This window comes from Melozone crissalis, unplaced genomic scaffold (genome assembly GCF_028551555.1).
Source record: "Melozone crissalis strain CALT ecotype California unplaced genomic scaffold, PUWL_Pcris_2 ptg000004l_1, whole genome shotgun sequence".
NCBI lineage: Eukaryota > Metazoa > Chordata > Aves > Passeriformes > Passerellidae > Melozone > Melozone crissalis.
In genome coordinates this window covers 6,917,430-6,935,103 of record NW_026535782.1, presented here as the reverse complement: position 1 = coordinate 6,935,103, position 17,674 = coordinate 6,917,430, and the positions used below count along the sequence as shown (strand labels likewise).

The 17,674-nt window shown below is 38.2% G+C and overlaps 1 protein-coding gene across 2 annotated transcripts in view; it reads left to right on the top strand.

Annotated features, from left to right (window-relative positions):
* Positions 1–16,621, top strand: part of LRRK2 (leucine rich repeat kinase 2) — a 61,447-nt gene extending 44,826 nt beyond the window's left edge. For both annotated transcript variants that reach the window (XM_054273141.1, XM_054273143.1), the window contains 14 exons: positions 676–822; positions 1,161–1,261; positions 1,425–1,615; positions 2,268–2,428; positions 3,247–3,417; positions 4,758–4,858; positions 5,334–5,528; positions 6,516–6,709; positions 7,000–7,072; positions 7,899–8,083; positions 8,862–9,014; positions 9,723–9,931; positions 13,031–13,105; positions 15,000–16,621. In XM_054273141.1, the coding sequence (XP_054129116.1) occupies positions 676–822; positions 1,161–1,261; positions 1,425–1,615; positions 2,268–2,428; positions 3,247–3,417; positions 4,758–4,858; positions 5,334–5,528; positions 6,516–6,709; positions 7,000–7,072; positions 7,899–8,083; positions 8,862–9,014; positions 9,723–9,931; positions 13,031–13,105; positions 15,000–15,121 (2,078 nt within the window). In that variant the 3' untranslated portion in view covers positions 15,122–16,621. The remainder of the gene's footprint in view (positions 1–675; positions 823–1,160; positions 1,262–1,424; positions 1,616–2,267; positions 2,429–3,246; positions 3,418–4,757; positions 4,859–5,333; positions 5,529–6,515; positions 6,710–6,999; positions 7,073–7,898; positions 8,084–8,861; positions 9,015–9,722; positions 9,932–13,030; positions 13,106–14,999) is intronic.
* The last annotated feature ends 1,053 nt before the right edge of the window (positions 16,622–17,674 follow it).

Here is a 17,674-nt window from a genome sequence, read left to right as displayed (position 1 = left end):
ATGTTATTTTAAAGTGTTTCATTTCTGTAAGAAAAAATTGCAGCGTAAGTCAAAAGCAGCTTGGGGTTTTTTTATGTCAGAGCTGTCTAGTATATATAAGAATATAATATGAGACAGATTGAATCTACTCTGTGTAGTTATATAAAAATAGCAATAATGGAAAGAATCATTTTGTCATAATACTGATAACTCAGCTTCAATCTTGGAACTGAATCCAGCAGGTAGTAAAACTAATATTTTATCTCTTGGTTGGATCACATAGCACAGTAATTTAAAAGACAATATTCAGTATGGCATTCTGCATACTGACAGCATTCTTTCTTTTTACAGACAGAAAATTATTAGTCTTGCTTAGTGTTAGGTTGTAGCCATTTTTTTCACATTTGATAGGTACATATATAGAACCATGAAAATACTTAAGCATGTAAGAGCCAAGATTTTGCATGGTAAACTTAATTAGTATGTATGTCTGTGTGCATGCATGTGTATGTATATGCACACACATATATGTATATATACACATACATATATGTATATATATATATAAGCAAATATATTAATCTTATTTTAGGTTCATTGGTCTTATGCATTCTCAGAGGTCTTCATGCCTTTCAGTGCATTTTCACTGATATCTTTTTTCTTTTTCTTTTTCATTTTCTCTTTTGTTTTTCTTAGGTGACCTTTTGGTGAATCCAGATCAACCAAGACAGACCATTCCAATTGCTCAGATTGCTCCTGATCTGATACTGGCTGATTTGCCTAGAAATATTATGTTGAACAATGATGACCTGGAATTTGATGAAGCTCCTGAATTTCTCTTGGGTAAGCATTATTTTGTAGGGTGTGGGTTTTTTATAGAGATTATGTAAGCAAATCTATTGAAGTCAGTTCTGCAACGTATGAAAAGCATTTTAGAGATTTATTTTCTGAAGAAATGTATTATTTTAAAGTTTTCTGAATTTCAGGTTATTGAGTATTGAATTTTCCATTAATTTGTGCACTAGGACACTGGGTTTTATGTGTTTAGTTTACTGATCATGAATCTTAACACAGTAAAATATGTGGATCATATTTTAAAACTCAACCCTTTCAGCTATTATTTTTGAGAAATGGTTGTTATCCCTTTCCTAATAGTACTCTTCCATGTTATTGTTCAAAAGGTGATGGTGGCTTTGGATCTGTGTACCGTGCATCCTATGGTGGTGAAGAGGTTGCTGTAAAGATTTTCAATAAACATACTTCCCTCAGGCTCCTAAGACAAGTAAGGAATCCTGCCTTTTTTCTGTAGTGCTGCTCTTGGAATACCAGCCCTAGCAAAGAGTTTTAAGTAAATTGCAAGTCCATGCTCTAAAACATTCCTCAGTTTATTTCAGATGTAGAGATTATGCTTTTTGCAGTATTTAATATGATTTTACAATTTGCAGGAGCTTGCAGTGCTTTGTCACCTCCACCACCCCAGTCTGGTGTCTTTGCTGGCTGCTGCAATCCGTCCCCGGATGCTGGTGATGGAATTGGCCCTCAAAGGATCTCTTGATCGTTTGCTTCAACAGGAAAATGCAAGTTTGACTAGAACACTGCAGCACAGGATAGCTCTACATGTAGCAGATGGCTTAAGGTAAATGGGACTTCTGCATTGCTGTAAAAACAGGATATAGCTTCAAAGATGATATACTGCAAATGAAAAGCTTCTGTTCTCTCACATCTCAAGCAGAATATTTCCTGGCTCTGACAAATTCTTGTATTTTTATGGTTGATCGGCTGATATGTAATGTGTACTTTCATTACCTGTTTTGTTCCTGCTAACAAGTGATGTTCATATAAGTAGAGAAATTGCAAGACTCCATGTGGCTGTTGATTTCTTACTGAAATGTCAAAGAAATTAATTTAGTGCATATTTCAAGTTCTGAAAATCCATTAATCACTTTACCTCATTGCAGCGTGACTTTAAAAGGACAAAACCTGCAAGAGGGTTTAGCTTAAGGTTTTAAGATGCATTTTTCAAGCTATCAGTGACTCTTCAGATAAAACTCGGTACTAAAATACTGCAATGTAAATAGTAAAGTAGTAAATAGTAAATTGTATTTTAGAACAATTATAAAGTCATTATCCAGAAAGGCTGTGTCTTGTTGGTGATGTTTGACATTTTTAACACAGTATTTCATGTTTGAAAGCACAATTTACTGTTACAAGAATAATGCACTCTGTGTGTGTGTACAGATACATCCCTAACTTGTGAATGCTTTCAGTAAATGTTTTTTGATTACTAGGTACCTGCATTCAGCAATGATCATCTACCGTGATTTAAAGCCTCACAATGTGTTGCTCTTTACCTTATATCCCAATTCAGCTGTTATTGCAAAAATAGCTGACTATGGCATTGCCCAGTATTGTTGCCGAATGGGAATAAAAACCTCGGAAGGCACACCAGGTATGGAAATAGGATTTGATTTAAAGTCCATTATGTCCAAAAATAGCTAATATATTTTTCATGTAGTCTGTAAGAAGTAACTCAAATCTATATTCTAGTCAAAAGTCACAAGAAGTAGTCCTAATCATATTACAAGTTGTGATGCCAGATTTATACCTCTTGGCCATTCCTCCTGTTCATGTTTTAACACCTTTTAGAAGAATCAAGGAGTATATTAAAGGTTTAAAAAGAAGAAATTAAATCACATGCATTAATATTTTTTTGTTGTCTGATTTTAATATGGTTATTGTGATATTGAAATTATACTAAATTATAACTATGCTAAAATTTTTTGCTTTAATTTCCAGTAAAGTGTACATAAGTCTTAATTTTTTTTAAGACAATAAATATCTTCACTCTTCCCCAACTTTAGAGAGAACCTATTAGCATCCATTCTAAAGCCCTGAACAACTCAATCACTTTGAAAAGTTCCTTCAGGTCTTTTAAATTGTGCCTGGGAGCGTCACTTCAAGTGTTAAATGTTAGTCCATCAAAAGAGACTGCAGACTTGCCCTTGATGTTCAGCATTCATTGATAAAGTAATTATTTTACATTAAAAGGGGCAGGAGCTCTGTAACCGATGTACTGTCCCCTTCTTTTATACTTACTGCTGATATTTTCGGACATCTGCCAAATACAAGCCGTTGCCAGCCCAGAAATAGTTTGTTTTTCCTTGCACTTCCTGTGCCATTTTTATCAATAATTGTTTACTTTTTAAAGTACAAAGATAGCTTCATCTTGACATGAAGCATACTTATTAATGAATGATTTATTTGCAGGATTTCGAGCGCCAGAGGTTGCCAGAGGAAATGTTATTTACAATCAGCAAGCTGATGTTTATTCATTTGGCTTGCTGCTTTATGACATTTTAACAGGAGGAGGTAGAATAATGGAAGGCTTGAAGTTTCCAAATGAATTTGATGAATTAGCAATACAAGGAAAATTACCAGGTATGCCTTGTTTCTAAAAGTTTTAGCTTTTGTCCTGCCTCCTCCAGAAATAGCATATATTATGAGTTATGTTGTATCTAAGAGATCATAGAAGGAGACTTAGAAAAATACATTCTTCATATTCCTTCTGCATTACAATATGGAATTATTGGCTGCTGGAAGGAAGATTAAACAGGCTATCAGGCTGGACATGATGTAGTCATCTGGGCAACATAACTTGGGCAACTTCTACCAGTGTTGAGAGCTGTTTAATTTTTATAGCACTACAAGCTGAATGTCTGGTGTTCTTATTTACTGCCCAACAATAGTGGGTGTACTCATGAAACATTCTTTAAGGAATGTTTTGCTCCATTTAGGAAAGAACTGCATCACTCAGTCTGGCATAGCTTCTCCATTATGAGAGGCAGAGTGTTCATGCATTTTCTGCTCCTTAAGGAAAACAGTCCAGTTGTAATCTCAGACAGTTTCTGCCCCCTTCCTGAAGAGGATATCCCAGGAACTGATGAATAAGTATCCCTTAAATGCAGCTGTATTGACTGTACTATAAGCCCTGTGGAATAATTGAAGTATTAGTTTCTGGAGATAGTACAGTTCCTTCCACCTATGCTCATCATTTCTGTATTTCCACCAAAAGAGGGGCTGGCTGGTCTCACAAGCAAACAGTGCCTGTCTTTTGCTGCACTGATTATGTTCATTTGCAGGTATTCATCACTAATGTTACCTCTGTCTGAGGTAGGACTGGAATATTTGCTGTGGATTATGATAAACTAAAAGGAAAAGCAATACAGGCACCATCATGAGTGATTTATTCTCAGAGAGCTCAGCAGCTATAGTCATAAGAGACATATTCCAAGCACTAAGTGGGAATTTAAATTTCCATATCTTGTAAATGCTTTATGGAGTTGTTTATCTATTTGCTGTATCTTGTATTGGAAGTCCATCTGTATTCCATATACTCAGAAGAATAAATGTGGAAAACAGTGTTTGCAGGAATTGGAAAGACTGTTGACTGAAGTCCCATAGCCTTGAATGGTCAGCATTAATGGAAGCCCATGTATATCTGGGATTCAGTCCCAGCCACAGGGACATCAAAGAAAAAGATAAAGCAAAATCCATTTCCTTTAACTGCTATTAATTAAAAGGAGTCTAGTTCTAGCATTTTATGCTCTAGCCTATAATGGTAGATGAGCAATTCCAAGCTGTTCATGCTGACATTTTACCTAAGAATGTGATATTTCTTAGAGCAGCTCAGTAAGAAGTTAGATAAATTCTAAAAATAAGAAGATTAGTTAGAACTGTGGTAAATGCTGGTTAATAAGTTATGTAATTTTCCATTCTAGATCCTGTCAAAGAATATGGGTGTTCCCCGTGGCCTGAAGTTGAAAACTTAATTAAAAAGTGTTTGAAGGAAAACCCTCAGGAACGACCAACATCTTGCCAGGTATTACTTAGTTTATTTGCTTTTTTATGATAGATGGCAAGTATAAAGTTGTGGTTTCTGAAAAGGAATCAGACATTCAGTTAATGAGAAGCACAGGTTTCTTTGTGTTGTTCTTTTCTGGAATGGAAACTGCCATGAAATATCGCCTGCTCTTACCTTCCAGAATAAACTGTTCCATTGAAATCTACTTACCACATGTTCTAGCTTGCTATTTTCCTGTGTTGCTGTGTAGCAATTGGAGTGAAACACAATTCAGATTACTTCTGATTTTTTTTACAATTCTGATTACTTTACTAGAGCTATGCAAAAAGCCTTTGTTAAGTAATATCAGTGCAGTTACACAGTGTTCTGCACCAGTACAAATGACCAGGCCTGCTGAGATACATATCTAAAAAATGCTGTTATCTGTTGCTTGTTATTTATTGCTGTACAAGCCATTGTTGTCACCATGGGTGTGCTGTGCCTTTCTTCATAGGTTTATGAGATCCTGAATTCTGCAGAACTGATCTGTTTGATGAGATATGTCTCCATACCTAGCACATCTACAGCAGAGTGCATGGTGGCTGCCAATCAAAGCTGCAAGAAGGCAGGAGTCTGGATAGGAAATGGGAACACAGAAAAGGCACAGCTTTCATTTGTTAACCTAAACACAGATGGACATACTTGTGAGGTATGTGGGAAAGTTGACATTTATTCTGTTTTTTCTGGCAGACAGATATATTTCAGAAAAATTAATTGCTTTTTTACAGCAGGATATTACTTCTGGAAAGCTAAGCTTTGAGAGGACAAAGATTGCTCATAAGTGTGTCATCTTTGTATCCATGAAATGAGGTAGAAGAGCAGTTGCTTTTTACTCTTTTTCTGTTATCCAGCCTGAACTTTCTCATAATACTGTCTTTCTACTGCTGGATTACTTTCTTCTACTGAGATGGAAACTATTTCTAGCATGGAGACTACAGAAAGGAGTTAATAGTTAGGCAGACCTTCATATCTCTACCTCCTTTTTACCATCCAGGTTGTCTCTTAACAACTTCTCACTTCCCACAAATGCCATGTCCTTGTGCCACTTTGGTGATGCCCTCCAGTTCTTTTCATTTGATTTTGTACATCTCAATCCTATCCCATCAGCAAAGAGGAAAGATTTTACCAAGGACTGATGTGCTGTGATGAACATGTGTGCCAGAACTGAGCATGATTCATCATCAAAGTTGTTTCAGTTCTATTTCCATCTGCCATCTGTTGACCATGATACATCTGAATTGCCAGCTTTGGTATAAACTATATGGGTTGTTTTTTCTAAAAATAAAATGAGAAAAAGAAGTATTAGGCCACTATTTTCATTGTTAGCAATTAGTACTGCAAGAGTTCCATTTTTTCAATTCTAAATAAATAAAAGAGTAACTTTTTTTGTCAGCATTCAGCTGAGAGATTTTCCTGTGTACGGTTTGAGGGGTCCTTCCCAGCACTTGGAAGACAGGTGGCCCAGTTGATGATGTATTCTGCTAATAGGGAATTAGATTTCTTAAAGGGGAAATTAGGCCATGGGTCTGTCCAGAGTCCAAGAAGACTGTGCTATATTTTTATCATCAGTAATTTCTAGCATTTACCATTACTGAAATAATGACCAAGTTGTTTTTCTCCTTCTTTTCTGACTCAGGATATTGCAGACAGTAAAATTATAAGTTTGGCCTTAGTGACTCTTCCTACTGAGAAAGAAAACTGGATTGTAGCAGGAACCCAGTCTGGTTCTCTGTGGGCAGTTAACACAGAAGATGAAACAAGAAGGCATCGTCTGCAGAAAATGTCAGATTCTGTCACTTGTTTGTACTGTAATTCTCTTTCAAAGCAAAGGTATAAATGAATTTTAAATGTTTTGGGTTACATTTTGAGAACACTGCTAAACCGAGGTGTTCAGAAAATGACATCTGTGCACACTGCACTTTTGTTCTGACAACTGCTTATTTTGCCTGTGTTTCCACTTTCTTTTGCACCCAGTGCAGCTCGGGACTACATTCATGATCACAGGGGTTGTGTTTGCTTTTAGTGTTTAATTGAATACTTGAAATACTAGAGACTCCTCATTTTAATTTTTCTTACCTGATTAAGGCACTTCTAGAATTAATTATTTTATTTTATTTCAGCAAACAGAAGAATTTCTTCTTGGTAGGCACAGCTGATGGCAAACTGGCAGTTTTTGAAGACAGAGCAGTAAAGGTAGACGACTCTGCTGTCTGTTCTACAGAGTGTTATCATTAATGTCTAAAGCAGCTACCAAGAGCTTTATTTCATGCCACTTATTTTTAACTGCTTCTCTAAAACTAAAATTAATTGCTTCTCTAAAACTAAAATTAATTTTCTATTGCAGTCTGAGATGAATTTCACTCTTTACAATAACTGCTATAAACAAAAGAGTTAAGAGGTGGAAAATTCCTTTGAAAGGCCTGGCAAACTATCTAGAGACTGACATTATTGGTTGTTGTTAAGAATATTCTAACAGTTTTGACCTCCTTTATTTATTGCTGTAATAGCTCCTTTTTCCTCTCATTTAGTAAATTTTTATATAACAGCTATGTTCAAAAATAAAATATTGCTTAGATTTTCTGTAGATCAGAGTTCTCCTCACAGAACAGATGAAGAAATGCTGGGAGCTGTTTATATCATCTGGCACCTGAAGGTTTAGTTCCTGACCAAGCATTTAGAGCAGTTATGGAGTTGCAGTGCATTTCAGAATTAGAATATAATCCAGTGTAAGATGTCTTCAGAGACACAGATGTATCTTTCCAGCCAGTCCTTGAATTGTGCCAGGGGTTGCAGACAGTGTCAGTCCCTGCCCTGGCCTGTTTCTGCTCTCAGGCTGTCTCCTATGGCACATCCATAATGGGAATATGGTGCTTTTCAGTCAGTAATGTTCTGGAAATGTTCTGGGTCATCAGAAAATCTGGATGAGTAAATTTAATTCAGCAGGCTGTGTGGCCTTGTTTTAACAGCATTCTGAGTGTCTGCATCCTCCTTGTTTCTAAAAAAATATATTTTTTTGCAGTGTAAGGGTGCTACACCTTTGAAGATACTGACAATAGGAAATGTTAGCACACCCCTGATGTGCTTAAATGAATCCTCATGCTTCTCTGAAAAAAATGTCATCTGGGGAGGCTGTGGAACAAAAATCATTGCCTTAACCAGTGACTTCTCTGTTCAAAAGCTCATTGAAACAAAGACAAGTCAACTGTAAGTTCTTGATTTTTATAAGTGATGTTATTTGGCTCATTTGTTTTCATCAAAGGTTTCTGACAGTACTTTGATGTAATGTCTTGTTCTAGAGCTCATTCTTTGAGTTTGCTTGTTTCTCTTCTTTTCTTTCCATAATGCAGATGGAGTATCAGTGAGTAATGTTGAAAGTATTTGTTGCTGCTTTTAAGCAAGGAAATACATTTTTACTCCACAGAGGATTGATGAAGTCAATATCTATGCAACTGATGAGTTTTCATCTCCAGCTGGCCTAGTCCAGGCCCTGTTTACTTTATTTAGAGTTACACATACATATTCATCATAGTATTTGTCCTTCCATGTTTGTCAGTATATGTGTGCATATCCTTGCCCTATATATATTTAATCATGTCTGATTGCTGAATTCTCACTATTTAGAAATTATTGACTGAGGGTTTGGGAGTGTTTGATGTAATTCTCACATGGACAAATCCTACTCTGAAGTTATGGGGAATTTTTCCTGAGCAGGGAAAACAGTGTTTGATGAGAAAGATTTATTAATAGACTTTGAGCATTAATGTGCCTCCAAGGATGTCAGCAGCCTAACTCTGTTACTATGAGAATTTATGTTGAACTGTAGGAAGATTAAAGCAAAGCCTTTCAGTTGTATCTTAGCCTAATTTGATTTTAGGGCTGAATGATTCTACAGCAGTCAGAGGGAAGCTAATTCTACTCAAAGTAGTGAAGTTTTCTGCTAGGTATGTTCTGTGTATCTGACTGGAGTTCTTCTCTCTTCTAGGTTCTGTCATAATGCTTACAGTGATGCAAACATTATTTCAATAGCAATAGACAAATCCATCTACTTGGCAAAGAAAAACAGCCATTTTGTGGAAATCTGGGACAAGAAAACAGAAAAACTTTCTGAATTAATTGACTGTGCACATTTTCTGAAGTAAGTGGTTTGTTTCAGATTTTTGGTCTGGTGGATAAGAAGGGGAATATCAGATTGCCTTCTCTAGCATGGTACCCTAACCTGCCAGAAGTCAGGCATTTATCCAGTTTGTTGGATTTCCTATCCTGTCTTTTGGCCCAGAACATCAGAGTATTCCATGCAGAATCCCACTTTTTAAAGACCCTTACTGTATTTCCCAATTTCTCTATGTTGTCAAGAAGGCTCATTTAGCTCAAGAAAGAAGAAAGTCTTTTGCTGTCCTTTAGGTACTAAGGCTAATCCAGCTACTTCCTGCATCCCCTGAACAAGAATGTTTTTTACAGTGCACAAATTCAGTAGGAAATTAGATTTTTATTAATTGTGACAACTTTTTCATTTGCATTTAAATTGTTGCTCTGCCTTAACGTGCCACATCCATTTATTTTTATGGTGAGGTTAGGAGCAGGTGTAAGTGTGCTTTGCTGTGCCATTAACCTCCTGCAGGCTGGGGGAGAACTGAGAAGTGTTCCTGCCTTCTATTTAAAGGTCTTCTGAAGCAGACCAGATGGCTCTTTGGAGTCCAGTAGTTTTCTTCCCAGTGTGTTTGCATGAGAATTTTGTGTTTGGCTTGGTGAATGATTGCTTAAAATCTCGTATTCAGAGTGTCATTTTAGTAGCTGCAGAATAGGTGCCACCAAATTCCAATGCAAATTCTTTCCATACTTATAGGAACAAAGTGGAAAAATTAAATAAGGAATCAAAACACAAACTGGCTTATTCAGGAAGAGTGAAGACCATTTGTCTGCAGAAGAATACTGCACTGTGGATAGGGACAGGAGGAGGACACATCTTGCTGCTTGATTTGTCAACGCGTCGTCCTGTACGAGTTATAGACAAGTTCTGTGACTCTGTTCGAGTCATGGTAACAGCTCAGCTGGGTAAGTAAAACCTTCAAGTGATGAGTACTTTGAGGTTTGCTCTGTGCTGCTTGTTGTGGTGTTCCAGGAACAGATTAGCATTATCCAGGATTTGTTCATTCATGCTACTCCACGGCTGTCCTCTTCCATCAGTGTCAGACTCTAGGGTGCAAACTGAGCAGGCTGAATACCTGTGCCCACATAAATCAGCAGCTCTTCCCTGGCTGGTCACTGGTCTGCACATGAGCTCCCCACCTTACCTGCATCCCTGTGCTGTGCTTCAGCACAGCTCTCACCATCCTGTCACAGGTCACTCTGTCTTCTCTTACATGTGTCTGCCTTTGTTCTTTCTCCATCTCAAGTGTTACACTTATGGCTTTTCTCTCTGTGGACTATACTGGATTTTAATAATTTTTCTTTCATTGCTTATTGGCTAGTTTTCTTCTCCTGTCCTCATTCAGGAATGGTTCTTTTAGATTTGGGTCACAGGCAGATCACAGCAGAGCTGGTAAAGTGCTACACACCTGGACTTGGGGTGTGGACTTGTACAGATGTGCTGCTGCTGTCATCAGGGACAGTTGTTTTGAGCTGCTCTAGGCAGACAGGAGTTGTGAGGTTTCAGTGGTGACCACCAACAGCCACAGGAATGCAGCTGAGGAAGGGACACTCCTTGGCTGTTGAAGCTTCCTTCACCTGTACACTGTCCTGCACCTTTCTCAAAAGTAATAAAAGCCATATAAACTCAAGTTTGTGGTACTGCTGTGGTGAATACAGTCAAAATACACATAGTTCAAAAAGTACTTTGTGGCACAATATGTGGATTCCCATCCCTTTCCACTGTGTTTTGGAAAAAACTCTGGAGTTTCCCTGTCAGTGTTATTTAAAGTGTGTTTGCTGTCCAAAAAAAAACAAGCAAACACTGAAGCTGTTGTGAATTCAGCAGCATACTGTAATTCTGCTAGTAAATATCACAGTTGTAGGCTGTGGATGTTTTCTCTGTACCAGGAGGAACTTATTCTGCAAGCTGTTTCTTCCTTTCTGGCACCAGAAGAATCCATAGACTGCAGTCAGGTCATAGTGCTGGCAACACGGTATGAGTCAAACATACCTCACCTTCCTCTGCTTTCCTTTGCCTGAAACAGCAAGTGTTACAGTCTGGTCAGAGCCCAGCTGTTCATGGTGCCAGCTACAGCACAGCATTCTCATTCCATCTAGGCCTGATGGCTACAGTGTTAGTATCTTAAAGGGACATTTCATTTTCAGCACTTTGTAAAGAATAGTAGCTATGAAAACATAGTCATTTTTGCCTTGCTGCTGTCATTGATTGGGAAAATATATAGAATAGTGTGATTTAAAAGCCTTGAGGCTCAGTCACATCAACATTTTTAATCAGAATTTTATTTATAGAAAAATTAATATTGAAGAGTTTAGCTTCATTTGCACAAATCTCAAGAACAGAAAATAAGATTGATATATGCAGTTTGATGTGCATTTTTTTCTTTTGATCATCTTTTTGCAGCAATTATTTATAAGGGCTAGGGTTTTTTTCCTAAATTCAAGGACTTGGTTTCTACTGGAATCCCTGAAAATGGCACTGAGGCTGCTGAGCAGTGTTTCAACAGTACCACATTGCTTATATGAAATAAGAGAAGATAGAGAGAAATATTTTTTATAAAATTTGTGTGAAATAGTTTCATTATATATTTAAAATATATAATGTCATGGAGAGGTAAAAAAGGAAAAAGAGATTTCCAGACTTTGAGACATTAATTTTATCTGAACTTCATATATGAATATGGAAATACAATGTTGTTTTCCAACTCTGTTACCTAACACATTGATGTTCAATAGGCATGAGACTTACCATAGAGAATAATTTAGATATAAATCTCTTGTTTATTTTGCAAGTGCAAATTTAGATTTCTATATGGTAAGACAGGACCAAGGTCTAAATAAGAAACATTATCTTTTAGTTCCAATCACTTTTGTAAGGAGTATGGATAGGACTGGCTATAGAAAAAAATTAAATTTATGAAAAATATGATCATGGAGCATGAGTATGGTTCCCACCATCCCTCATCTACTATAAGCAGATTTACATCACTTTCAGAGGAGAATATAGTGCTGAACTCCTTGGGGCAGGAAGCACCTCTCTCTACCTTGCAGAGGTCCCAGGCATGTTAGAAAACTTCCCAACTGCAGCTTTCACACAAAAAGTTAAGCCATATTCCAGACTTTTCATGCCCCAGGAACTGCTCCCCTGCTCATGTCTGCCCTGGGAGCATCAGGCTCCATGCTGGAAGCTGCAGTGGGGTGTCTGCACAGGGGGGCTGCTCCTTCCCTGGCCTGCTCCTCTCCAGGGACCCAGGCTGGGCCCTGGATTCCCCTACCAGCTGAAAGCCAAGGGCTTTCCACCCTCATGTGCTGCCAGTAGGAACAGGGAGCTGCTGTGGCAGGAGAACATGTGACAGCTTCTGTCTATCTTTGCAAGACATTTATAGACATGACTTGTTGAAAGTAAGCAGGAAGTTGATATTGAAACACTGGCACATTCTCTTTATCCTTTTGTCATCCAACCACTCCTGTCTTCCAGGTCTTTTTTTTTGTGTTATTCATTAGGCAGCTTCTTATGATCTATCCCCTATTTCCACTTCCCACCCATATGCCATCATAAGTTTTAGTTCATAGTTTTTACTCAGTTTTTTGTCATATTTGGTTGGTTTGTTTTTTTTCATAACTGAGCTGGTACGTTTGCTGTGCACTGGGACTTCACTTGCAGCCTGTCCTTTTGCTGTGACATGTTTCCTGTGACTCTGCCACCTCTGCCTGTGCTGTATAATAGGGTGCTTTGTTCTTGGGCTTGTTCAGCAGGCTGGTCGGCTGATCCTGTGCTTATGCCTTGGAACCCTGATAAACCCTGACATTAAATGGAGATGGGAACTATATCGTCTTTGTGTCTGGGTTTTTCATGGTTAATGGTTTTGAATAAAGGGTCTGATTGACTGAACTCTGCTTTCTGTCCTCTTATGCTCTTATGCCTTGATGTCATTTACTCTTTCTGTATTGAATTACAAAGTTCACATTGAAATTAAGATTTGACATTTTATTTCTTTGTAAAAGGGAGTCTCAAGAATGTTGTCCTTGTTTTGGGATATTGCTATAAAAGTGACACCGAAGACAACAAATATCACAAAGGTATCTGCATTGTGTTTTACTAACTTGTATTATTAGTGGAGGAGACACTATTGTGCTTGACTACTCACTGAGAGTGAAGAGTTGATCATCATTTGACAAAATTTTATTGAGACACTACTATTAAGTAGTTTTTGTTTTATTTTGCATATCTGGGGTCATACAAACTGAAAGTAACTTCCATAAACGGATCTGAGGAAGCCACTGCTTGAAGGATTTCATACAATTTGTTTCAAAGCTGTATTTGGAGAGTAAATGTCATTGTCTAATTGGAGAATGTATCAAATGGATTTCCAGAGGTGTCTGTGCTAGGTCAGGAATCCCCAGTGTTTTCATGGATGATGTGAATGAAAGAATAGTGAATGTACTTTTTAGTTTTGCAGACAACTCACAGCTAAGACAAGCTCCCCAGAGGGCAGGATTAGAACTCAAAGTGACCCTGACAAATAGAACTAATGGTCTGGAAGGAAATAGGATACAATTCTGTAGGGACAAATGCAAGACCTTTTATTTAATTAGGAATAATCTGCTGCACCAGCATGAGGAAATGATCAGCTTAAACAGCAGTGCTGCAGAAAATGGGTCAGAATTGATCAGAGGCTGGTCATGAATCAGCCCTGTCACGTGGGTGCAGATGAGGCAAACACCATTCTCACACCATGAAAGTGGTGTCTATAAGGCATGAGCTAATTCTTACACTCTGCTGGGTGCTAATATGGCCTCTGCTGGAGGAGCCTAACCATTTATTGCTGAATGATCTGGACTATTAGGAATAATCCAGAGGAGACAAATGCAACCTGTGAGGAAGTGTTGAAGGGAATTAAATTGGTTAATATAAATAAAGCTTAGAGAGGACATGATAATAGCCTTCAAATATGTAAATGAAGAGCAAGAGAATAAAGACTTCTCCATATTCCCTGTGAGTAGGATAAGCACTAACAGGTTTCTGTTACAACAAGGGAGATTTCGGTCAGACATCGGTAAAAGTTTCCTGACAATTAGGACAGCAAAGTGCTGGAAGATAGAAGAGCTGCCTCTTTAGATTTTTCTAAGAACAGTTAAAGTTGATGCTCTAATCAATGCCCTTCTTCATCTTTATCTCATCCCAGTTTCAGTGACCCCTAGAAATGTGGCAATGACAGTATAAAGTTAAGGAGGCAAGTGTGGGTGAGCTGACTGAAATGAGTCAAACTTTGGAGCATTGTGTTTACATTGTGGTATTCCCCAATTTCTGAACCATAAGAACATTTATCGGCTTGTTAGCATTTTTATTTTATTTAAGAATGACATTAATTACAGAGAAGAATCAGGGACTCCAGAATGCTTGGGGCCTTAGTTTGTAAGCCTCAGTTCATGTAAGTGTTCTCAGTTGTCCCTATTCCACTAAAACCAGTGTGAATTCTTCATGAACAAAGAGTTGTTTGCATGAATGGAGACTGAGGAAGTGACCTTTTCTCAATATATTCACTACTTAAATGAAATCAATTTTTATTTTACAGTGAATGTGGTTTGAGTCTCATAGGCATTGGGGTATATCTGCTTGGAAAGAGAGATGAAATTTTAGCAGCACCTCAGTATTGGCATTAACTGTAGCTCAGATCAGTTCCTTAATGCCCATGGGCACCAGAAATGGGTTTTTTTCAAGTACTTTTAAATGGTATAGTCTAAATTTAGGAACTAGAATGCAAATCATTGTGCAAATACAAACAGCTTGTAACACATAACTGCATCACCTCACACACAAAGTGTCATGGAATTTGTCTTCTGGGTCTTAATGATCATGCTTCATTGGGTAAATTTATGAGTAATTGAGAACAAGCAGATAAGCAAAATAATTTCTAATCATGCAGTAACTCATCTCTGTTGCAGTTTTCAAATTCTCATTTTTTTTCCCCAGAGTTACAATCCTGCGTGTCAGTGTGGGACATCAACCTGCCCCATGAAGTGCAAAACCTGAAAAAACACATAGAAATGAGACAGGAATTAGCAGAAAAAATGAAGAGCTTTTCTTTGGACTGAAAAGTCACCCTGCAAGTGCCATTTTTTTTCTAGTCTTCCATCTTAACATACTGTGCAATATTTACAACTTCTTCTTCCTGTTATTTTTAACCTAAAGCAGGAAGAAAATTACCATGAGAGTATTCATAGGATGCCAAGAAGAAAGAAGTTATTTTTAATATTTGAAAGGACAGAAAACTGTTGGGAATTTCTGATTCTAAAATGCTATCATGGATCTGTTGTTTACCTGTGAAGTTCTGCTCTCTGCAACTATGGCTCAACTTAGGTATAACATCGTTCATTCAGTTTTTGATCCCAGTTAAACTGGGAATAAGCCAGTATTATAAGTGGCTCTAATTTACTTCATTATCTCTATGAGTTGACACTCTAATAAGAAGCAAAATTTAAGCCTCTGTGTGCTTACTGCACTTTGCATGTATGAGTTTGCTCCTGTGATTCATGGTTTAGTAATGTCAGAGCTCGTGACCCTGTGAAAAAACATCATCTAACAGCACTGTTTAAAGGAATATGTAATTACTACATTACTCTTTAAAACAACAGGCAGAATTGTCTGTGTTTCTTCCATGAATAAATGACTTTTTTTTTCCATTATGACCAGAAAAAAACCCCATTGTGCTACTCTAATAAAATAGCTCCAGGTTAAACACACGGTGAGGCCTCCTCACGTCGGTGCCCTCGTGCAGCGCTGCAGTCACAGCACTGGGCTGGGAACAGTGCCAGGCACAAAACTCCCTTGGGCAGCTCTCTGGGAAGAGAGAAGGGAAAGCACGGGGTCACTGCTCTGGTCTAAATGCTGCTATGACTTGCTCTTAGTCCAACTTGCTTGTTTGCTTACCTCAGTCTAAAAAAAGGGGAGCTTTTGCTTTGATTTTTCTAACATGCAAAGTTTCCACTTACTCATTCTTGTTGGAATTTGTGTTGTTTGGGGGGATAATCAGGGGAACCTTGAGGAGTGTAAGAACTGGCTGCCTCTTCCAAATTTGTTTCTACACATCATCATTCAAGAGTCACTTTTTGCTACTTTCTGGCTGTAAGTGCAAGCTGCTGCTTACAGCCCACACTGACCTGCTCTAAGGACGTGCCTTATTTCTGTCCTCCTGAAGACAGACACTTCTTTTTTTGATGCCAGAAGAATCCACAGGGTGCTCCCAAAAACCTCAGGGAGTGGAGCATCCAGAGCCATTCCTGAGTCTAGGGAGCTGAACAAGGTTGAGCAACCAAAAAGTTCTCAGTTTTTTGTTTGGTTTTTTTTGTGTTTTTTGTTTGTTTCTTTCTTTTTGGAAAATTACATACTGGGACAACAGCATTTCTTGTGTCCAACTCTAGCATTGATCTATTTTCTGCCAGTTGTGGAATGCATACTCAGGATTCTTTTCAGATATGCATCCCAGTTTCTATGAATTCTTGTAATCTGTGTACTGAGAAGAATTTGCTATTTATATGGGATTTTATAACTCAGAAAATATATATTATGTTAGAATGAATATGGTTGGTTTTTTTTTAAAGAAAAGAATATATACATTGTGATTACGTTTATTTGTAAGTAATTTTGAAATGTAAGCCTAAACATTTCTATTAAAACTGTGCTTTGTTAATAATGTAAGTCTACTTTCTCATCACTGAATTTTTAAGGAGGGGGTTTTCTTTGCAGCTTTTGTGGCATTTGTTTCCTTCAGGATGATGCAAAATCCTGGCTCTGTAAGTATTATTGACACAGCTGCATTCCTGCTGCACACTGCTCTGTTGCAGTGCATGTCTTGAGCCCTTTTCCCTTTCCCTGTTCACCTTGTGTGTGGTGTTCCTGCAGCCTTCCCCAGAGGTGGGAGGTGACCTGTAAGGAGAATTGTCCCTGCAGTCATTCCTCACCTCTCCAAGGCTCTGGATAACATTGATCCATAGATCAACTGGGTTGTGCATTCAGTATTACAGGAAGGGCAAAGAACAGAAGAAACAGCAGCCAAAGGAGAGTCAGGAGCTCATTGCAAACCCGACTCAACTGGCCACTGCTGATTTATCTGTGGCTGGAGAGAAAAATTCTGTCATGGTGGTAATTCACTGGGACTGTGAGCACAGTGATCCCACTGCATCCTCACCAGATACTAAAAACAGTACTGCGAGAAAATATTTAGAGAACATCTTGTGTTGGTGCTTCTTGTTCAAAGTGCTCAGGGCCTGGCATCCCCTCCCCAGCTGGCACCTGCCACCAAGGGCAGGAACAGAACCATTGAAACCTGCACTAAAAGGAAACCTGTTCCCAGAACATGTCTACTGACAAACTATTAGGAAAGAGGGAAAAATAAATATCCATCACTTCGTGTTCACTCCGGTTTCAGTGGAGCTCTTTGAAAACAGTGCAAGCTGATCACATAAGAGGGCAAGTTCTGTCAGATATAGTTTCTTGCATGCTTAGGATGACATCCAACATGTGAAAACAGATAACCCTTACTTCAGAGGAGAGCCTGTTTGCTCATGGGAAACAAGCATGTGGTGTGGTGTGACTGAACACCTGAGCTGGGACAGGTGAGTAACCCCATGCCCCTCACTACCCTAAAG